A 24,185-nucleotide genomic window follows, 5' to 3' on the forward strand; every position below is an offset into this window, starting at 1 on the left:
AGAGATGACACTCTAATTGGCACACATCTGACAGAAATTCATTGCAGATTTCTGTACAGCAAGCACACTGAAACTTTCTTGTAGTGGAGTGGCGTACGAATAGTTGGTATGTCGGTAAATTTGGGGAGCTGTAGTGGACCCAATTGTGGCAGCATGCACATTCGATCATAAATGAGGTGTCGTGTGCCTTGCAAAAGGGGCAGGACGAGTCATCTGGCATTTTTTCCGGTTCGATATCATCATCACTACGACCATCATCAGACGTAGCAGGGAATGCACCAATGTCATCATTCACAGGTTGAAGAATAATTTCTTTCGGTATATCATATGCCATCGTGTGACAGTATTCTGCAAGCAACATAGTGTTCGGCAATAACTAACTTTTTGAGTAGACAAAGATATCCTTATGTTCGACACCCTCAAGATTGAGAAAGATAGTAGCTTTATCAATACTAGCGGAAAGCCTGTGGAAACCACGGGTGATTTTTTTAAACGTGGTACTTCCGACCTATTAGTTCATTGCACGCGAACTGAGTAGGAGCATTTTTAAGTGGCCTATTATGTGGTGTGATCACCCGTGCTCGGGACCGACTTGACCTGTGCCCGAGGATACTGGGGCCCTTAATCACATACTGAAAATTTCTTCTTCCCATGGAGGCCCAAGGTAATAGAACTATAGATAGAAATAAATATGTAAAGTACCAATATGATCATCTCATAATGTATATGTATGAATTCTACGCAGTACTGAAGATTTGAACACGCCCGAAACAGAAGTATAGATAGGAAACAAATATGTTAGGTACCGGTATGTTCATTTCATAATGTATGAGAATTCTACGCAATACTGCAGATTTGAACCCACGGGTGCAGCAGGTAACAGGTAAAAAACAAAAATGTTCAGTCACACACGCTAACGCCTCAGCCCAATACAATGCTGACTTGAGTAGTGAGTTTGTTGCTTTGAACCGGCAGCAGTGCCTCGTAGGTTACACTAAGTGGGTTAATTGCTTTTTTATTTACTATCATCTATAACATTTGAAAAACTGTTTCGTGACCCGGCAGCCGGGTCATTAAGGCAGCCGTAACTCGTACTGTATCAACTGACGACTCAAGTCAGTGGCGGCTATGCCAGCAGACCCATACGCCCTCTGTGAACACTAGGAAAGACTACGAAAAATTTGGTAAATGGCCCACCACATAAATTCCAGAATACATTTCCATCAGAAACCGCGCCAAAAGCGATAAAACACGAGATCTACTACCAGGAAAATCTTGAGGGTGATACGTCTAGTAACGACAGAGCAGTCGGTACAACAATTCGGTATTATTATATAAGATTATATAAGATTACCAAAACCGGCATATCGGACATCTGGATAGCCTTTTGCGTTATCTCTACAAGAGTTCCAGTCATCAAAAATGCTAACTTTCCTTCCTCTCACTACGGCGTATAGTTTCTCGGGTTTTCTTTTTCTTTTTTTTTTTAATAAATAAATTGTGAATTAAGTGAAGATTTAGTTCATTCATTTAGAGTTCTATTATCAATATTTTGTTCGTTCGTTTAGAGTACTATTATCTTTATCAAACTTGCCACTTTGTGCACGTCGGTCCCGATAAGCTCCCGCAGCGTGTAAAAGTATTTGTAGATTCCCAATTGGATACACTGGTTTAGAATGATTATCTTCAGTTTACATATACGACCGCCATCTTGAACAAAGGAAGTGTGTTGTAACCACAATCAATCTACTCATAACATAACCTATTATTGTGGCGAAATTAAGTGTCATTTGTTTATGTATTTCTTTACTAGGGGTGTTAAAACATATTTGTTGTCCTCAACTAGAATATGGAAACTGGTACATAAAACTCTATCTTGATATTGAATCTTCACTTATAGGTTGTGCCAAATATGCAGCATGTGTTTGCCTACTTACCATTGCGGAGTTATGGTTTCCGATTCATAATACAAGGTACGTATACAAGTCAAACTTTTTAAGCCTGTGATTAAAAGCATAAACATGTATAACGACAGATATAAAGCCAAGAGACACCCGAATCAACATGTATTTGTAAACTTTACAACTCTAGCATATGCTAATTAATCTAAATGCCGGGTACTCCACCAGTTACTCCACCAGATCAGTTATTTTCTTGAGAAAAATCAACTATACGATACCAGTTAATTCTCTACATGTACTCAGGGATGAAAATCTTCCGCGGAACCGCGGAAAAGGGCCCATTTTTATCATTCTTGAGATCAGTGCAAATCCGTTGAGAAATGGGGGGGGGGTGGTGGACTCTGTGACATTCTCTCTGAATCAGACATCGTTTGCGGTAACATAGGCCTACCGAACCGAACCGTAAAAGCGTTCTATTTTTATATCGCTACGATGTACGATCAGATTGTGTGTGTAAAGAAAATCAATAATCTCACGTGATAACTATTAGCGTGCGCGTATCACCGCGTCTACCTGTCTGTCTATTGTATTAAGCTTCCCGCGCCGTAGTTTTGTTTTGAATGCTGGGGTGCTATTAGCAGTTTGTTCGTCATGGGTCGTAAGATCATAGACAGGTGCTCTTCTGTAGACCCATCAGGGGGGGTTGATGAAGGATTAAAAAATCTGTGGAAATGGAATTGGTTAGAGACCGTTATCGATGATGTTCCCCTCGCTGAATGTATAAGAAAAATCAGCGTTGCTGGAAGAGCATTATGCATCTGGTGCAACAGCGAAATAAACTATGGTGCACGGGGAAAGGTTGCCATTACTGATCACGTAAAAGCAAAAAAACAAAGATATAGATAAAGACAGAAGAAGTAATTACAAACTACCAGGTATGCCTCCTTTGTTTTTGAACAAAAAATTTTACCCAGTCGGTACCTTAGTTTGTTCTGTGGAAAAAATTTCTGCAGGAATCCCGGCTGCAGAATTTTATTTGCAGCTTTTAGATATGAAATTAGATCAAATAATTTGAGGCCTAGACATTCGGTCTAAGAATAAATAAAAACAGACAATCGATTGAGTCCTCAATGTTTACCTTGCAGGGTCTTCAACATCACAACAGGAGAAAACGTATGGTCTTTGGCAAGCATTTAAAGATTCACCATCCACTGTAAATGAGAGCAGTCGTCCGAAAGTTGAACCTTTCATTCCAGTGCAGGACCGGGTTCTTCATTCTGAGGCTATGCTGCTTGCATTCATTGCCGACAAAAACATGTCATTTAGCATTGTTCCGGATATGATAGATCTGATTAAAGCCTTATGTAATGACAGAAATGCCCTGTCGCACTTACAAATTTCCAGAGTTACAGCATCGTACAAAATGAAACATGGCTTGGCCAAGACATTTTCAGATCAGTTTAATGAAGAACTAAATGAGAACTTCTTCTCTCTCAACATCGATGAAGCAACAAGTTTAAGTCTGAAAAAAGTTCTTTCTATTCTCGCCAGTTTTTATTCACCCGTCGAGAAAAAAATCGTGTTTCGTCATGTCTCTTCACTTGAGGTCATCTCAGCTAAAAGTGAAAGTATTTTTAACGAGGTCATTGACGAGTTGGACCGTCAGCAGATATCTTATGATCATTTAATGTCCGTTCTCGTTGATTCATGTAATGTCATGCGTGGCTGCAGATCCGGGTTCGAGACCAGGTTGCGTGATAAGGTCCCTCACCTTCTAAACATCGACGGCGACTCGTCGCACCACGTACACAATTCGTCAAAACAGTTTACCAATTGTTTTGATAAAGTGATCGAAAAGCTAATTACAGATCTGTACAATGATTTGAAATGGTCACCTGACTTGCGCGATGATTACCTTCGTGAAATATGTTCTTTGTTAGGATTTAACTTCACGATGCCCGAAAGATATGTTGTTACCAGGTGGCTGTCTTTGCACGATGCCGCTGTTGATTTAGAACGTAAGTTAGAAGCCTACACAGTGTTCTACTTCGGTTTTTTGAATCCAGGTGATCGCGTTATATATCAAGCCCGTTGCGTAGAAATTTATCGGCGCTTGGGTATTTCAGAACCTGCACGAGATCGCATTAAAGAGATACAGTCAACTGTGTAAAAACAAGAAACTTACTGAGGACGGAAAAGCAAGAAAAAATCGAATTACCGATCGATTGTTTGTCGACCGAAAACGGACAGTTATGTACCTGAATTTCCTGATTTCAGTTTTGCTTGTTCTGAAAAAATACGTTCTGAAAGTTCAAAAGCGAGAGCCGTTGATACATAAGCTTATTGATGAACAAGTCAGTGTATTCCGGGAATTTCTCTGTTGCTTTATTCGGCCTGACAAGATCCCTGCCGATGATCGAAAATTAGTTAGTATCGATTTTGATCTTTGTATGATGAAACCGAGTGAAATGTTTGTTGGAGACAAAGCCTCAAAACTTATCAGTGAGAATCCAAAAGATCCACTTGTCAATGAATTTTACGACAAAGTCAGAAAGGCCTACATCTCTTGTGCTAAATATTTGGCAAAGAAACTACCGCTTAACAGTAAGACACTGTTACGTATAGCTGCAATTGATCCAGCATGTCGCGGTCATACCTTGACCTTGAAATATCTAAAGGATTTGCCAAATATAGCAACACATGTTCTGAATTCAGATGAGGTTGACAGCTACCAACTTGAGGTACACCGTTACACGGCTGACAAGACACTCCCAGAACCTATTTCTGACGAGTCAATACCGGTGCCTATAGACAAATGGTGGTCGCACATGGCTAAAGCATATCCTTATCTTTCAAAAATGGTATTTGCGCTCCTAAGTTGCTTCACATGCCCACTAGTTGAAAGTTCATTCAGCGAAATGTCGAATATTGTGGATACTACATCCAACCGGTTGAATACATCAACATACAGTGCCTTACAGACAGTGAAGTATTCGTTGGCTGGAAAGTCGGCTGTGGATTTTTTCAATAGAAATGACATTCGCCGCGATCCCATCCGTCCCACGGGTTTGAATGTAAACATGGCTTCAGCTGCACAAGTTTATAAGCAAGAACTCGAAGAAACAAAAGAAAAGCGGGAATCTCATTTAAAAGCGATCCAAGCACGGAAAACTGAAACAATCTAAAAACGAAAAGCAAGAGAATCGAATATCGAGACAGCGAAAAGAGCTAGGATCGTTCATGCAGCAGCCGCCCAGGCCAAAGCCAAAAGGGCTGATCGAAATGAGATTCTTCAGAAATTAGCAGAGAAGTGTCGGCGGTATAGTAGAAATTGAATTGTTGCTCGGCTTACATTCTTTGTCCTTAACCTGTAATTCATGGCTATAATTCGTGTATGTTTTGTTAGAACTATCATTTTCCGTTGTAAGTGAAAATAGTTTCAGAACGAGAGATGGTTAAACTGGACTCTTAAACGAGTTTAATCTAAATTGTTTGAAAGTTTACGGTTAAACTGATTCCTGCGTGATCTGGATCCCGTGTGATTGTAATACTGTATAATATGGCAAATTAAATAGTTTAATATCTCTTCTTGTGTGTTGAAATAATAAAACTCAAAAAGATACCCTTATCGGATTATCATTGTGTCATTGGTTTGTGTCCAGGAGTGAATTTCAGAATCCGTAACTTAATAATTCAGAGGCCCCCTTTTCTTAGCCGAGGAAATGAGAATCGCTATTCCATTAGCAATGGACCGCGCCGGCGTTGAAATAAGAATTCCCGAGTACCGACTGTTAGCGCCACTGTGTTCTCTTGCCTTAACATAACATGCCTCAGTACCGACTGCTAGCGCCACTGTGTTCACATGCCTTATCATAATGATGCCTCAGTACTGACTGCTAGCGCCACTGCGTTCAGTACGGCGATCGCTTTTCAATTAGGAATAATATATCGTCAGTGAATTATTGAATGTTTTCCAGTAGGTTATATAGTGTAAAGGTAAATTCATAATGTTTAAAAATTTCCGCGGATTTCAATACCTCCTGTTTTCATCCCTGTGTACTAAGTGTTGTTCATTCCCTATCACTACTTAGTAAAATAATGTTCCTCACACCTTTGTGCTATTATAGTTTTGATTTTTGTGTTTACTGGTACCCTTTATTGTTGTACTGTCAGATTTGTTTATTTAGTTTCTGTCACTTCACATCTGTGAATGCATTAGAAGTTTCTAAATTGGTTCTTTCTGTTCTCTGGTCACAATTCTAGTACATGTATAATGTATTCTACAAGAGATGACTTATGAAAATCTGGCCCAATCAGTTTCCCGAATGCTGACTGGCTGCCATTTTTTCGTCATTACACTATTTCGTTGAGTACTGTTTGCACATAATGAAGTTTTCAAGGGTAATTTTGAAGAAGTCTTGATCCATTTTCTTGATGTTGCATATGTATCCCCCTAGGGTCCATCATCATACAAGCAATTGGGTCAATCAGACGCAAATGGTTGTCCTGTGACCTTTCTCGGCCTGAATTACCAGTCTGTAGCTTGCTTAAGGTTTGCAATTTTTACATGAAATAGCAATGGGTATAGTGTGATAATGTGAGAAGAGATCTTTGACAGATTTTTTAATCAGTTGATTTTTTCTCAATTAGTAGCCATCTTAAGTCCCAAAATTCCATGGGAATTTCTTGAATTTCTCATGCATTCTATACACCATAAATGACAATTTATTTTCTTGAAACCCTAGAGTTGTGATAGGCTAGGTCTATCGATTCTACCTATTGAAAATCATGTAGCTCTTTCAGGATGGCTTCATAACTTTTAACATAACTGGGTGACATATATGGCAATCCATCATTTTTAGTTTATCACCAACTAACCCCTTCAGCGTATCTATCCTGCTATGCAGCGTATATTTCACCCACCCTATTTGGCAAGCACCCCAAAATTGTTCATAAGTTGAAATCTATTGAGATATGTCAGCACCTATTAAACAATGTCAAATATTGGTACCTTTAACTTATGAGACGCAATATGGTGGTATATCTGTTATTTTCAAAAATTCTCAAATTTTCCCTTGCAATATAGGGAGGGAAACTGTTAGCAGGTAAAAGGTTTAACACGGTTTTGAGTGTTAGCTCCACCACCAGTACTGTATAATGATAAATGGATTGATTTTTATGTAGGTGACTTCGACGTTCCATCTTCCCGAGAAGATGTTGATCGTGATAGTTCATGGAACCAATGGCTCAGAAATGAGATTCCTGAACTTTTTATTGAGGCTTTGGAGTCGTTCAAGGTAAACTGTACTTTTAAAATACCTTGTTTTTCAGAGGGCACAGAGGGATCTTTTTAGCTATGAAAATATTAGCTTATCGTACTTGGTAACATCCTATGTTACTATGCAGTATCTCAACAAGTCCATGTCATGCTTTATGAATCCAATTTGTAAGAAAAGCCTCGAGTCAAAATGACCAGGACCCAGTTCCATAGTTCTGGGGTAGGTTTTACTTGAATTTAACTTGAAAATGATTTCAACTCTGAATTGAACTCACAGTTGTTGAACAGGATTCAGGAGTGTTAAATTCTTTATCGTGCGAACACAGGATTTTTTAGGACTTTTGTGTTAGTGAAGTCCATATTGTCCAATTTATGATTTATTGAATTAGTGCTTTGTGCAAGCTAAAAATATTTCTATGAAGCATTTTATTTCTGATAAAGTATAAGTAATCCATTTTTATCGATGTTACTGGGTTCAGCATATCGACACACATCTTCCTTGTTTGGTTTGCTGCAGATATTAGCAAGCAAGTATCCACGTGTATGACTGCAATATCAAAAACTGTTTTACTTCCGGGGGTTTTATTTCGTGATGGAAAATGGATTTTAAATTTCTACTGCGTGAAATCTTTAGTTATTTTGATTTTTGGTTGGACTTTATCTGCACTACAGAAACGTTGACACTTGTGCAAATTTGGGGGGAGGTGAAAAAATATTTTACTCAAATCAGCACTAGGCATCGATGACCTTGATTTAGCCATTGCAGATTCAATCAAATTTCTTTCAGCAAACATAAATCCAATTTAATTTTATTGAATCTGAAAAAAATAAAGAACTGCTTATTCAGAGGGGAGTTGGTTATTAATGAGTTTCCTGTAAATGTTCACCCAATTTTTCTATAATTTCAGGTTTTGGCATCAGGTGTTGATGATGTCAGAGCAGTTATGAGATACTTACAGTTTGTACCATTGGAAGAGGAAATTGTGGATCCGTTCTTTCACCCACTTGCTACTCAAATCCATCAAAAGCTTAGGGGTAGACCATGTCTTCCTACACAGCCTAATGCTAGTAGGTAGCATTTCGTTTGTACAACGGTGCTATATTTATCATGTGAAATAGCTATTTTTCATTGTCACTCTGATTTACAGACCAAGAAATTGAATGGAAATTACCATCGCAGATGGTCATATGCCCAGATCTATTGGTACATGAAGTAATTACTCCTACTTTGCTGCTTCAACACTTGGGATTGTCGTATTTACACGCGGACGTGTCTTCTCTCATATCATCTGCAATGTTACTTAGCCTTGGAGTCCAAATGTTGTCAAGTCAACATATACTTGACATCGGAAAGTCAATCGCTCAACAATGGGAGAAGAAAGACAGCTTCACTGAAGGTCTGTACACGCATGGCCTATGACCAAAAAAATAACATGTCCATGTGTCATTTAAAAGTACTGCAGTTAAATTTCTCGCTTTTCTTCGCAAGTTCTTAAAACTTTTTTGTTGAACATTCTTTGCACTGAGGCTATATTTACCATGAATGAATAAGCACGTGCAATTAGGTAGTTGTAATACTTGTAATACTATACTGTGTTGTAATACTAGACTGTGTGTCCTGCAGGTACATGCACAGGTTTGCCGCAGGTACATGCGCAAGTTTGCCACAAGAAAACTTAACGGCAGCATTCTGATTGCTCGTAAAATCGCTGAGGGATATCTGGTAATGACATAATCCTAGCTGCACATGAAGCTGCACGCTTGGGCTATACTATTGTGGCAAGGTTTTTGGTTTACCTTTGTCAGCGATATGAAGTTGGCATTGAGCCAATTCATGTAAAATCGCGGTACGTTTTTTTATGTGAGCATTTGTTTCATTGGTTCTCGGCTTAAACGACGTATTATCGATGCAATTGAAGACATGGCGAAACTCCGTCGATGACATGGTCAACATTGTTAAAATTCTACGAAAAACTGTTTTTGGCGGTAAAATTCTTAGCTCTCGCGTATAAAATTGCAATGACCTCGATTGGGGGGGGGCGTTGTCTCTACGATCAAATGTGATTGGCTGTTTTTGGGATATACGGGGAATTCCGGCGCTACTGAAATAATTATGGGAAAGCCATAGAATGGCGAATGTTTCATTGGACTAGGTGCCGTATACGTGCAAATTTCAAATGCTCATTGCTGGTGAGAATGTAATTATTCTCCGCCATAGGTATTGTTTCATTTTAATACCCGGTGATTGATTTGATTGACATTGAAGTGTAAGCGAACATTCACTTACACAAGGCCTCCACATGCGCGCGGAAATCATTAGATTGGACTGTTGCACACACAAACACACGCCCGTACAGTATACACTACTATAGTGATACTGTAACGCTGCTTGCTGGCGCGTCTGACATTTCATCAGCAGAAGAGCGCTGTGTTTTCTGTTTGATAGAATTTGTAATAAATTGTAATTTCTTTTGACCTGAAAATACTAAGCAGCAAACTATAGCTATAAGTCGAGGTCTGAATATTGTAGTGGTAAATTCCAGGATTTAAAATGATCTAATACGCCGATTTCTTACTGCACCGGTCCGCGGCCATACTTACAGCCACCCTCTGATATGTGACATCATATGAATTTTATTTGAATATTTTTTCATATTATGAAAAAATATTTCTTTGAAAATATAAAATAGTTTCCATGCCGCGCCTACCTGTACCCTACGAAATTTTGGATGTGGACCATAAACAAATGTATATCTTTGGTCTTATTTGACTACAAAATAATCCTTTAAGAAAGATAAAATACAATATTTAAACTTGTAGAACTTCGAAGTCACAAATTAAAAAGATTTTTCAAGCAATGCCCTTACCCCAAACAACCTCTAGCTTTCAAGGTAAACCACACTTTGCCCATGGGCAATTTATTGTACCTCGGCTAGTCTCGATGCCATCAGGTTCAATTCAGTGAGGATGACAGGGACTGTTATGAGCTAGTATGGCATGATTAATAAACAGTGCAGCACCCATTGTTGTATATTTATTTGTGCAGTGACGGTTTAACGGATACTATTTTACATAAGCAGTGCTAATGGACCCCCAAAATAGTGATGATTAAAGCAAAATGACAATTATGAATGACGAATTAACCATAGAAACGTTAAGGAAATAAAGAAACGTTTATCTTTTCTTCGTTTATGTTTACAGATGATATAGTCAGTCTCGCCAAATGGTTGGTGTGTATTCATCGTAGTTTGGATGAGTTTCAAGATAATTCGACAATTCTTAATCAGATTCGGGCAATGAAGATATTTCCGCTCACCTGCGGGCGGCTCATATCGCTAGCCTCTGGAACTGTGTTCTTTCCTCAGATGGCTGGGAAAGATTCCAATGCAAAATCGAAACCTAGTCGAAGGTGCACTTATGGAGGTAAACTTTTGGGCAAAGCATCGAACCTGATCAATCAACTTAGTACTGGATATAATATATCATATACGGGCCTAACATAACATAACATATCGTATAAAATATACGAAATTTTACAAATCTATGAATATACCGTAAAATAAGCCTGTTGCATTTTCAACTCATACATTTATCTTCGCAGATTATCCCCCAGATGTAAGCATTCTAAACCTGGCGATATTGTCATGTCTTGATGAAGTAGCTAATCCACAGATAAAAAGAATGCTTGAAGAACTCGGCGTCAAACATCTGAATGCACCAGATGTTATAAATCATCACATTGTGCCTATACTTAAGTCAGACATTTGGAAGGTATGTGATTATAAGAGAAGTCAGAAATTTTCAAAATCTAACAGTGTCTAAACATGAATTTAGGAGAGAGTTGAGAACTTGGGAATGAATCATGTATGAATTCAATTGATGTTGCTATTATGTACTAGCATGCTTTTTAGCCGACTTGGGACTTAGGCCTAACGGACTATTGCATTTATTTTTCTTCCGGAGATAGAATCCAGTTATTTTGGGAAGTTTTGAAGACGCTTCAATGGATTGTCTGGATCTTTGGTATACAGATGCATCTTCTGCCTTAAAACTGGCCCGACCAGACTCAAGATGGCCGACTGGCAACCATTGTTGTTTGCCAAAATCGCACAATTTTAGGATCAACTGTGTTGATCCTTATAGAATGCTCCTGAGAGTAACTTTCTGTTAGCTCTTGGTGGCACATTGTAACCAATGGATATACACAGCTGATATTTTGTCAATAGGTGGAAAATAGATAGCAGAATTGATATAGCAGGTTTCGTCCATCAGTTCTAAGCTATTTGGAAGTACTGGGAGAAAATGTGCACAATTTTGATAAATTGTTTCCCATTCTACTATACTTGACCTAGTTTTATGACATCACAGGGAAAGCCATTCAGAGGGCATCACTTGGAAATTCCTCTAGAAGGGCTTTGCCAGTGACATCATTACAGAGAACTGTTCTACCATGTACTTGTGACTCATAGGGAAACCCAGTACCATGTATATCAACTGTATATCAAGTTGAACATGCGTACTACACAGTGCACCATGATGATTTCGTCTTTATCAGCTGTTTATATATAATCGCAGATCCAAGAACAAAACGATTTTTGTGCTCTAAACTAAAATGTGCTCAATTGATCCTAATGGACCCATGGTTCTTTATTGAAGTATTCAAGGGAAATCTTGAGAAAGCTTTGATGAAATATCTTGATCTTTTCAATATGTTTGTATTATGTATTATCATGGTGCAGCAGCATAACAAAAATTGGGTCAATTGAACGCAATATTGCCATCATGTGACCTTTTCTGTGCCCTCCTGTAGCTCCCAAATGGTTGGCCATTTTTCATTAAAATTCGTGATGGTTATTGATACTTTGAGAATGGCTCTTATACATATTGAATGAATTCTTTGATCAGTTAAGTGTGACTTGATCGGTAGCCATCTTAGTGTCATCAGTCCTCATTTCTTGATCAAAAATGATTTTTTGAGAAAAATATTGACAGGATTTAACTTGATATTTGATCAATTTTAACATTGTCGTAGTATTCATCTCCCCACATGGACTTGGGGTTACCCAGATTTTTTTTCTCGCCACCAGGGAGTGTTGAATATTGAATTACATACAATTTTCCTATTTATATTGGTACCTATGGATATTTTGTAACCAGACGCGACTGCAAAACTGTAACTCAAGACAGGTTATTTGATTGTGGTGAATTTCAAACTCATTGAACGATTACTGTATTCCTTCACCAGGGAATGTTGAATATGGAATTGTCAGAGAATATGGAATTGTCAGATTGTGAAGCATTTCACCAAGTGGGCAGGGTGTCCCTGGACCCCTAGTTTGAACATTTCATGGTTTTCTCAGTAATGTAGGAGATTAAATTAAATGTTTTTCAGGACAAAGATGAGGATACACTGATTAGTTACGTCATTTACCTGAAAATTCAACTGTCGAAAGAACCAAACATTCTAAATCTATCAAGTTTGCTAGGATGCGTACCTGTAAAAACGAATCGAGGAATGAAGAACCCTTCAACGGATGCTATTCACTTCACACCTGACTATGAAAATGTATTGGATCTACAAAGATCTTTACCAGGTCCGTCTCATTGATCACCAGAGCAGTAATAATTCTGCAGAATGTTTCCGTTTGGCCAGTATTCTCACTTCGTTAATTGGTTCATATGTGGATAGAATCCAGTTTTTTTGGGAAGTTTTGATTAGATCTTGACATGAACCTGCCTTAGCTCAAAAATTGGTTCAGTCATAGTCAAGACAAGCTGACTAGCAGCAATTGTTTGTTGCTGAAATCAACTCAGAGCAGCTTTCTTGTAAGGCAAAGTATAAATTTGAAGATTCTTTGCTTATGTACCTACCATATCAGTTGAGCGATTTTAGGCCTAAAATTCAGACCTATGCACCACCTATACAATATTGTACGAATGGAATTCGATACCCCGAGTATGATGTTACTATCAAGCGCTGAGTACGATATTACTACCAAGCACCGAGCACAGTATTGCTACTAAGCGCCAAATATAGAATCATTACTCTGCACTGGGTATATCTACCAAGCAATGGGTCCAGTATTACAATTTTGTGCTGAGTACAGTATTACTATCCAGTACCAAGTACAGTACTACTTCCCAGTACCAAGTACAGTATTACTACCCAGTGCCAGGTACAGTATTATGGTACAGTTGTACTATCCAGTACCAAGTACAGTATTACTATCCAGTACCAAGTACAGTATAATAACCCAGTGCTGGGTACAGTATTACTATCCAGTACCAAGTACAGTATTACTACCCAGTGCCAGGTACAGTATTACTATCCAGTACCAAGTACAGTATTACTACCCAGTGCCAGGTACAGTATTACTATCCAGTACCAAGTACAGTTTACTACTTCCCAGTACCAAGTAGAGTATTACTACCCAGTGCGGGGTACAGTATTACTTATCACCTAGTAACAGTATTGTTACTCAGCACTGAATACAGTAATACTAATGAGCACCGAGTACAGTATTACCACTCAACACCAAGTACAGTATTGCTACTCAGCACCGAGTGGAGTATTATTACTCAGCACTGAGTACAGTATTACTACTCAGTACTCGGTACAGTATTAAAGTGCTAAGTCCAGTATTGTTACTCAGCGCCGAGTACAGCATTATTACTCAGTGCTGAGTACAGCATTATTACCCAGTGCGAAGTACAGTATTGTTACTGTATTGTCCTCCAAAAAACCTCCAACCAATTTATATAGTTATCTAGAAGAATGGAAGAAGCTCTTCAAATAAAACAATAGAAAAATCACCAAACCACCTCGGCCCTTCTCCACTCAATCCCGCCCTATGGTCTATGTGGAGGCGTTTTGACAAAAATTGCACTGATTTTCATGTTAGAATATCTGAAAGTATTTTAATTATGGGGAACAATATTAGGGTAGTTTTGTGTCGACCGCACATAACTACAGATAACTGCTGTGTCGACTCGAGAATGACATTGGGAAAGCCCTCCAGTGAAGTGCTTTCCCAGTGATGTCATCAAGAACATACACGTAGAACAGATCGTTCTGCCGGTAGTGATTCATAGGGAAAACCCCTTACCTTGTATATCATCAAAGTTGAAGATGCTTACTATACAGTGCACCATGATTTCATCGTTATACGTTATTGCAAATCTGAGAAAAAATTGATTTTTGTGCTCAAGTAAAACCTACTAGCTCAGTTGATCCATCTGGGCCCATGGTCCTTAGATTAGTTTTTGTTTTGTGTTTTTCTTAAATTGAGATGATATGAAAATAATGCATGTGGCCCATAAGAAATACTTCCCGCCAAGTTTATTTACTGCGTACTAATCCAGACATCAACGTCAACCAAGCCAAGACCTGTTAATTACGTACTGACGTTTTATCGATATTATGGATTGAAAATGCCCGGCGCGTTGGAAGCAATTTTTGATTGCTACAGCCAAATGCCGATTTCGGACGGTTCTAAATATTGCCTCGGCAAATTTACTTCATTTCTCCAAAAACGTGGTATTCAAAGAAAAAAAAACATCATGTAGTTAAAATATTGCTGGATTCGCTGCACCTCTAACGCCACTGAATGCACCTGGCTAAAATTATACTTTCAACTCGTTTCTCAAAATTCTCATTCGCTCTAATCGCATTCATTCTCAATCCATAGGCCTGCCGTGCCTAATTTTTAGCCCACTTGCGACTTTAGTCCCAGCGGGCTATTGCGCTCAATTTTTGTTCTTCCTTTTGTCCGTCCGTAGACGGAATCCAGTCACTTAGGGAAGTTTTGAAGACGCTTCAATGTTATGTCTTGATATTTGGGTTACACATGTATCTACCCTAGACACATCTTCAGGCCAAAAAAACTGGCCCTGTCAGAATCAAGATGGCCGACTGGTAGCCATTGTTGTTCACCAAAATCAGCACTTTTTACACGTTTTTGAACTTGTTGAGAGAAATTTTGAAGACGCTTTGATCAATTACCTTGATCTTTCGTATATTTGAATCCCCGAGGGCCCATCAGCATAACAAAAATTGGGTCGATCGGACTAAAGATGGCCATCCTATGACCTTTTTAGTGCCCAAAAATGTCAATTTTGGCCCGAATTCTGAGTCATGTAGCTTCCGACTGGTTTGCCATTTCTCATTGCAATTGCTGATGGGTATTCTTTGGAAAGGGATATTTTAAGGGAAGTTAATACCTGACACAGGTATTTTTGATCAGCCAATTATGACGCAATTGGCAGCCATCTTGGTGTCATCAGTACACATTTGTAGGTGGGAAAAAGTTTTTCGACATTTTATTGATACCTAAGCATATTTTGTGACCACAATGAATTAAAAAGTTGTAGCTCATAACGTGTTCTATGATTGTGGTGAGTTTCAAGGTCATTGGTTTTTGTATATGGCCACCAGGGGGCGTTGAATAATACAATATCTTGGTATTTCTATATTATATTTGTACCAATGCATATTTTGTTAACACAATCAATTGCAAAGTTGTAGCTCATGACATCGTCTATGATTGTGGTGAGTTTTAAGGATATCAGTTATTCTATATGGTCACAAGGGGGCGTTGATTAGTAGAATAACTTAGTATTTCCTTATTATATTGGCACCTAGGCATATCTTGTTACCATGATCGATTGCAAAGATGTAGTTTATGACATGTTCTGTGATTGTGGTGAGTTTCAAGGTCATTGGGTTTTGGTTATGGTCACCAGGGGGTATTGAATAGTAGAATATCTTAGTATTTCCATATTAAATTAGTAACGAGGCATATTTTGTTATCACAATCAATTACAAATGATTGTGGTGAGTTCCTAGGTCATTGGTTTTTGTATATGGTCACCAGGGGGCATTGAAAATTGAAATTGTTAGATTGTTAAGCGTTTCAAACCACTTCCCAAGTGGGCATGGTGCCCTTGGACCCCTAGTTTGTCGAGCTTTTATATTTCGAGCTTCAGTAGCTTTGGTCCTCTAGTTTGGAAAATACGGGGCGCTGCACTGCAATCACTGCAATCGCGCATGCAGTGAAAGGGTTAGATACTTCTAATAAGTTTAAAGTAAAAATCAGCCCATAGATATGTCATAATCCATAAAGGAACCTGAAAAACTGAATATAATCTATTAATCTATTGATTATTTATTTACTTTACAGGTTACTCATGGGTTTTGTTAGATGCGTGTTATTTACCAGTGCCCCCATCTCGGCATGATAAAGAGACATGGACTGTATTCTTTGCGAGTCTTGGTGTTCTCAGAAATTTGTCTGTCAGGAAGCGTCAAAAGTGTTTCACTCTAGCTGAATTAGTAAGTTTATTCACAATGATGAATTTCTGTATTTTAAAAATTCTTTGATAACAGTGTCTATATCTATATCATAGTTATATGTGTGTGAGCAAGAAATTTTCTTTGACAAAAAATAGTGAAACCCAAAATTTTGTGGGGGTTCAGACCTGTACAGACTCAAGTTTCGGTGTGACAGTTTATGATGGTTTGCGCATTTGATTGAAATCCGATATTTTTTTCTTTGTCTGGTCAGGTTCTGAGATCTGTGTAAATCCATTGAGATAATTGGGGGAGGAGGGTAGGTTGTGAGTCGGTCTTGTCACGGACATCGACAACTCAATCAGACCGTATAAGCGTCTTTGAGTATTGTTTTGTCGATCTCTGGTTTATTGCACAATAGCCTACTGCGGCTATAAATAGTACAACATAGAATCGATACACGATCTATATCTGAGACTGCAGTGAAATGAGAAAAACGTGGATTTATGTGATAAAACATGTGTCATAGATGGCGCAAAACCCTATAGAAAATTATACTTGATAACTTAAGCTAAATTGACCCAAAGCTTGCCAACCTGAAACAACATTTTGACCACTTGACCAATTATTTTGAAATTTTAGTGTCAAGATTCACCTGTAAGATGGTATTTTCCAACTACTTAGTTTCCTCACTTGTTGGAAATACAGTATTTCATTTTTCTCTGGAAACCTTGTGTATGTGTGTGTATAGCATTTTGCAAGTCTTAATACATAGTACAGCAACTACATGTGCTCGGAGTATAACAGCAGTTAAAACAAATTAATTGACATATAATGAAATACAAAAATCTATGTAATTTAGGGTTAACAACTGCCCTTATCTTATTGCCAAGAAAATATGGGATGAAAAATGTTATTTTGAAATAAGTTTTTTGCACATTATTTTTATTTATTTTAGGAAAAGTCAGAGTGGGCAGCTGTTGTACCATTATTAGATGGAAAATTAGGACCATTCAAAATTGATGATTATGTCTGTGATGAGTTCTATTCCCTCGTCACTTACAATGAGGAAGAAGTCTCTCACATGCAGCAGATGAAAACGCTGTATCAATGGCTATCGCGACAATTCAGCCACTTGAATAAGTATCTAAAGACTAGTGTGATGAATGAAGCCAATGAGGAAATAAAACAGGTTGAATCCACATTTGGTATGCAACTGACAAATCTAGCCTGGGTTCCTGGCATTATAACCACATTTACAAGTATGCCCAATCCCAGTAAGCAATGTGAAGAAAAGCTGTTCTGTGGTAAAGAACTGTTTGTGCCAAATCGGCCGTCAAAGGAGTATTTTGATTGCCATGTCACATATTTGAATACTGGAGAATCAAATGCTACAGATCTATCAAATTACCTCGGTATGTCTTCACACATAACTGCTGAAATGGTAAAGAACCTTTTGATCAGCTGGTGCAGACGTGATGGTACTGAGAAGGTGAAAACATTTGTCACAAACCTACATCATATCAAAACAGTTTATTACTATCTGGGAAAATACCTTAGTATTTTTATTATGCGCGAATTGTTCACCCAGCATCCTATAATATTTGTGCCGATCAAAACTGATTTTGTTTCTGATGGAGAGGAGTATGTAAGGGGTCAATTCTTATATTGCGTAGAAGTATGTTGGTCTGATCCAACCAATCTTTTCCGGCAATATGCCATTGAATTGGAAGACTTTCACGGAGAGTTAAAAGTTCTACCAATGATTGATTCGTTCTATCAAGGAATGGAGGACTTCTTCATTAGTCAAGGTAAAGTCCATGAACAACCGTACAGGAAGCACTACGTTGAGCTGTTGGAATGCATTACACTGTTAGGCAGAGATAGCATAAGGAATGATGTACTCGTCGGATTGAGCCACATCGCTACCCACTTGTTTAATCAAGGAGAAATGTTCATGGAACGTTTAGACGAGATGCAGATAATGCTCACGCAAAAGGCCATTATTCCTGTGAAACACAATAAGTTTGTCAGTTTAGATGTAAAACCGATGTTCGCTGATCACAAATTGGAAAAATATTTCATCAATAAAGAGGGCATCTATTTCATTGATTTGGAGTCGAAAAAATCTAAAAACAGGAACACTGGTAAGTTAATTTCATATTTTTGTACTGATTAAGATGGGAAATCATGGAAAATTGGTGGTGCTTAGTTTATTTATTGTCTTTTTTCAGCTAACAGAATTAACAAAGAGCTTGTGTATAAGTTTTTGGCAGCTTGCAAAGTTGTAAAATTGTCAGAATGTCTTGAAACGCAGCAGATAACTGAGCACATTAAACCATGCCCAACGATGCAGCTGTATCTCCATAACATAATTCCTCATGTTCAACGATTTCTCCTGAACAGATACAGTGAAATATACCAGCAACATGTCGACAATAAAATTGCTGCCAAATTAAAGATTATGAAGTTTTATGAGGTATGATGTCATTATGATGTAGCGGTATGTAAAACTCACATGTGTTTGATTCTGAATGTTGGATTCACATGCTGGGTTGATTATGATTAGCCTACTTAGCTCACCAAAATGTTTGGCAAATATGGTCTCCTTATCGGTGTATACACAGTAGAACTGGCGTAAGTCGGACATGTTTGGACAACTTAGAAAAATTCCAATTATTAGTAAGTTGGATTTCGGAGTTTTCTAAGAAAAATCTGAGTTTGCTACAGGTTAAGACCCTAAACCCTAACAACTGAGTCACATGGGGTGAATACATTATTCTATAGCCGTCTACTATTGTAAACATGTCCTTAACAAGTGTCAGTGGACAGAAAATTCGATATACAGGTGTATAATACACTGCGCGCCAGTGACAATCTCTTTAAAAAGAACTGAAATTAGCGGTCTGATTTAAAGATTGAAAAATGCATTGCTTTGAAGCTGTCGGAACATATATTCTAGCCGACTTAGCTGAATTTCCAACTTCTAGAATCCGACTTTGAGACAGATTTTGATAGGAAAATGAACTGAAAATCGGGACCTTGGAATTTCGGCCGACTTTGCCAATTTTTCGACTTGAAGCTGTTTGACAAATTATTCCTGGCAAAATTATTGTAAATTTTAAACACATTCGCTTCCAACTACGAGTGTACGCTAATTCGTTTTTAGATATTTGCACCCTGGCACTCGCGAATGACCTGTTCCTGATTGGCTGGCAGTGTGAACAAAGCCTCACTATTAATAGCTCCTGCGCCATTTGGGAGGGGCACCTTATTATCATGTTGGCAGCATTCTGTTATGTTATGTTTTTTGAACATCTGCATGATTGGAAGCATCAATTTCTCAGGAGTAACCAGTGGGTGTGTGAGCTGAAAATTCTTCTTGGCAGATCCAAGTCCCAGCAGACTATTGCGTTGGCTTTTGCTCCCCATTGCTTCAATTAAATGTCTTGATATTTCGCTTCATCCTTTGCCCAAAAACTGGCCTGATTAGATTCATGATGGCTAACTTGCTGCCATTGTTGTTTGTTAGAATGAGCACTTTTAAGCATGTTGTAGCTTTTATTTCTAAGCGTGGTTTATAGACTCATAGAATGTTAGCGAAACATCAACTTACGGGTAAGTCTACAATTATGACTTCCACTTTGGTTTCACTTAGAAATCAAGATCTTTTTGGCCACTAAAGCGCAACTGTTATGCAGACCTGCCAACCATCCTGTTTTTCCCGGAATTGTTAGGTAAATTAAAGTGAAATTACGGTGTTATGTTTTTTCAGAAATGATACGTTTTTCATTTAAATCAAAATCCGGGAAATTTTTTTCCATCACGTTTAAGTAAATTACACAAATACATTTATTACAAAAATAAAAGTTGTCATATTTTTCATTTACTTGCTTTTGCCTTAAATCACGCCAGAACAAATTTTTTACGATCTCTGACAGAACACTGACTGCTTTGTGACCCACTATCGTGAAGTTCCATCAGCTACCGCCATCTATGTAGAATCGAAAATTGCATCTGGTATGAATAATTCTGTTATGTCTGATGCCGCGTTCAAAACAAAAATGTTCAGTCACACATGCTCCCGCCTCACTTGGCTGATTTCAGTAAGTGAGTTTATTGCTTTGAACAGGCAGCAGTGCTTCGTAGGTTGCAGTGAGTGGGTTAATTGCTTTTTCATTTTGTATCATCTGTTACATTTGAAAAACTGTTTCGTGACTCAGCAGCCGGGTCACGAAGGCAGCAGTAACTCATGCTGTATCAACTGACAACTCAAGTCAGAGGCTATGCCAGCAGACCCATATGCCCTCTGTGAATAGTGGGATATACTACAAAAAATTTGGTTAATGGCCCACCACATAAATTCTAGAATACATTTTCATTGAAAACCACGTCCCAGCGATAGAACACAACGAAATCTACCACCAGGCAAATTATCAGGGCGATACATGCAGTAACGATGGAGCAGTCGGTACGACAATTTGGTATTATAGAAGAATATGTCAACTTGTTTGACCTATCATATGACCTAACTAGGTCATGATGTCATCCAAGATGGCCTACTATGATTTCACTTTAGCACCTGGCCAAGTTGGCTTAGATGCATTCGCATATTGTTGTATGCGGTCACCAAGGGCATTGAATAGTGGAGTAACTTAATATTTCCATACTATATTGCTACCTAGGCATCTTTTGTTACCCCAATCGCAAAATTGTAAAATTGTAGCTCACGACATGTTCTATGATTATGGTGAGTTTCAAGATCATTTGTTCCTGTACGTGTTCATCAGGGGGCATTGAGTATTGAAATTGTTAGTTTGGTGAACATTTCAAACCATTCCAAACCATCCATGCACGTAGAATTTGAGGAGTACTGCGTCATCTAGTTTGAATAAATTTATGGTGCCTAGGATACTGATGGTAAGTAAAAAATGTCAGGGACCCCTGATCCTGAAGCGATAGTAGCAATAGTTTAAAGTTGCAAGGTCAAAGTCCTGCAAAAACTCTATGATTATTGTGAATTCCAAGCTGATCGATTACTTCATTCGTTCAACAGGGGGTATTGATAATTGATGTCAGATTGTCAAGCATTTCACCAAATGGGCATGGTGTCCCAGGACCCCTACTTTTTCTGGCATTTAGAAAAGGGCCCAGAAATTTCAATAATATAGATTACCAAATAATGAAAGCAAAAATAATAACTTTCCATGAAGAGTAAAAAAGAAACTCAAATCATTTACAGGTTCGGACCTTAGAAGTGGTATACACAATCAAGAACATAGAAACTGAGCCCCATAAGCAGAACGAAAAGTGTCGAATCACTGAAAAAGAATTATTCATCAAAGATACTGACCTGAAATCACACAATGACCTCAACAAAGAATTGTCCAAGTTTTTCTCCCTCGGTGATCAAGACAGTTTCAACAATATCAGGTATAATACAGTCTTTGATAAAATTCTTGGCATTTTTGGTTTACCTTTGTCAGCAGTATGAGGTTGGCATTGAGCCAATTAATGTAAAATGGCAGTACGTTTTTTTATGTGAGCATTTATTTCATTGGTTCTCGGCTTAAACAACGTATAATCGATGCGATTGAAGACATGACGAACCACCGTCTATGACATGGTCAACTTTGTTTATATTCGATGAAAAACTGTTTTTGGCGGGAAAATTCTTAGCTCTCGCGTATAAAATTCCAATGACCTCGATTGGGGGGGGGGGGGCGTCGTCTCTACGAATGAATGTGATTGGAATTCCGGCGAATTCCTAAAATAATTATGGGAAAGCCATTAATGGCGAACGTTTCATTGGACTAGGTGCCGTATATGTGCAAATTTTATATGCTCATTGCTGGTGAGAATATAATTATTTCACATATCGCCATAGGTATTGTTTCATTTTAATACCCGGTGATTGTTTTGATTGAGACTGAAGTGAAGCAAACGTTCACTACACAAGGCCTCCACGTGCACGGAAGTGCTAAACGTTAGACTGTTGCACACACAAACACACGCTCATATAGGTATAGGTCGAGGTCTGAATATTGTGGTAAATACCAGGATTTAAAACAATCTAATATTACGCCCGGGTGTTTCAGCTTCCGCGGCCATACATTGGAAGAGGTTTCGTTTCCAAGACTCAATATTCAGCCACCCTTTGATATGTGACATCATATGAATTTTATTTGAATATTTTTTTTCATATTGTGAAAAATATTTTTTTGAAAATATAAAATAGTTTCCCTGCCACGCCTACCTGTACCCTACGAAATTTTGGACGTAGACCATACACAAATGTTTATCTTTGGTCTTAATTGCTAAGAAATAATTCTTTAAGAAAGATAAAATACAATATAAACTTCTAGAACTTCGAAGTCACGAATTAAAAAGATTTTTCAAGCAATGCCCTTACTCCAAACAACCTCTAGCTTTCAAGGTAAACCACACTTTGCCCATGGGCAATTTATTGTATACTTGCCATTGAAGCTGGTGTCATGGGCTGACCACTGCAACCACTTGTGGAAACCATATTCTTATTTTGATTGTATCATTTGGCAATAAAGAGGTAACTGAATGGCCAGACCCTTGAGTGTCTCACCAGCACTAGGCGCTACTAATCTGAAAAAGTACCATTTTCATTGTATCTTCTTAACAGTGTTGATTTAGCCTCACACCTTCCCCTTCAGCAACTATGGCTCTTGTAGGGCCCATTCATAACTTCGCCATATCACTGGTGTGCTCATATCTGTCAACTTTTCGGTGTAATATAAATAGTTGTGTGAATTTGCTGAAGGCAATTCCATGTGTAACTAGTATTGGAGCTTGTTGCCTCATGCTGGCAAATCCCAAAGCTATTCGTTGAGATTCAGAAGAATAAAATCATGTTACAGGGTTTGTGGCAGGCCTGAAATCCTGAGGCCTTGAACATTTGCTGGCAGATGTAAAACATTAACCTCTTAATTCAGGGTTCATAGTCCTTTGGTCTTGAAAATCGATTTTGGGGCCTTGAATTTTAAAAATGTTGCAAATCTGTAGATTTGTGATTGTTTTTCTATAATGATGGAAATTTGGTCACTGGCTAGAAAATTTGCAAATTTCTTTAAATGTTGCTGCAGTTGCCAGTGAATTTTGCATAACATGGGCAGTGAATGGCAGTGGCATAATGAACCCTGTTAAAGCTGTTTTGATAGTTTTTTAATGGATGAAGCGAGGATATATTGCTGTAAAAGGTTTTTCTTGAGGGTAAAAGCCTTGAAAGTGCTTCTCAAATGGCCTTGAATTTGGGTTGCAATAAACCCTGTAATAACTTACCACAGTATAATCTACCAATGCTTCAAGGCTCATGGGCCTCTTGTTATGAACATGATTTTCCAATCGATTTTTGTGATCGACCAACTAGCTCCGCGAGCGATTTGGTGATTTGACTTCCAAGATGGCGGCACCGGGTAGTTGATAAAGATACAATCCTTTTCTTAACTTTATATCTTGTGATCAGACTAAACCATTGTCACTTTTACAAAAGTTCGATTTGATCGCACGATCGGACCAAATCATTCACGAAATCTATCGCAAAAATCGGATGCTTGTAATAACGCCTCTGCATTGTCGTAGTCGAAGCCTTCCTAAAAATTCAACATTGAACATATAACTACGTTATTCCAAGTTCGAGATGAGTTTTGTTAAATAGTTACCAGCTTATCGGTTTTCATTGATAATC

The 24,185-nt window shown here is 38.2% G+C and overlaps 1 protein-coding gene across 3 annotated transcripts in view; it reads left to right on the top strand.

Moving 5' to 3' along the window:
• The window catches only part of LOC141900295 (uncharacterized), a 94,945-nt gene that overhangs the window by 44,682 nt on the left and 26,078 nt on the right, over window positions 1–24,185 (top strand). For all 3 annotated transcript variants that reach the window (XM_074787112.1, XM_074787113.1, XM_074787114.1), the window contains 11 exons: window positions 1,901–1,973; window positions 7,086–7,198; window positions 8,088–8,247; window positions 8,328–8,576; window positions 10,381–10,602; window positions 10,781–10,950; window positions 12,572–12,773; window positions 16,359–16,510; window positions 17,427–18,615; window positions 18,703–18,947; window positions 21,711–21,901. In XM_074787112.1, coding sequence (XP_074643213.1) covers window positions 1,901–1,973; window positions 7,086–7,198; window positions 8,088–8,247; window positions 8,328–8,576; window positions 10,381–10,602; window positions 10,781–10,950; window positions 12,572–12,773; window positions 16,359–16,510; window positions 17,427–18,615; window positions 18,703–18,947; window positions 21,711–21,901 — 2,966 coding nt within the window. The remainder of the gene's footprint in view (window positions 1–1,900; window positions 1,974–7,085; window positions 7,199–8,087; window positions 8,248–8,327; window positions 8,577–10,380; window positions 10,603–10,780; window positions 10,951–12,571; window positions 12,774–16,358; window positions 16,511–17,426; window positions 18,616–18,702; window positions 18,948–21,710; window positions 21,902–24,185) is intronic.

This window comes from Tubulanus polymorphus, chromosome 2 (genome assembly GCF_964204645.1).
Source record: "Tubulanus polymorphus chromosome 2, tnTubPoly1.2, whole genome shotgun sequence".
NCBI classification, from domain to species: domain Eukaryota; kingdom Metazoa; phylum Nemertea; class Palaeonemertea; order Tubulaniformes; family Tubulanidae; genus Tubulanus; species Tubulanus polymorphus.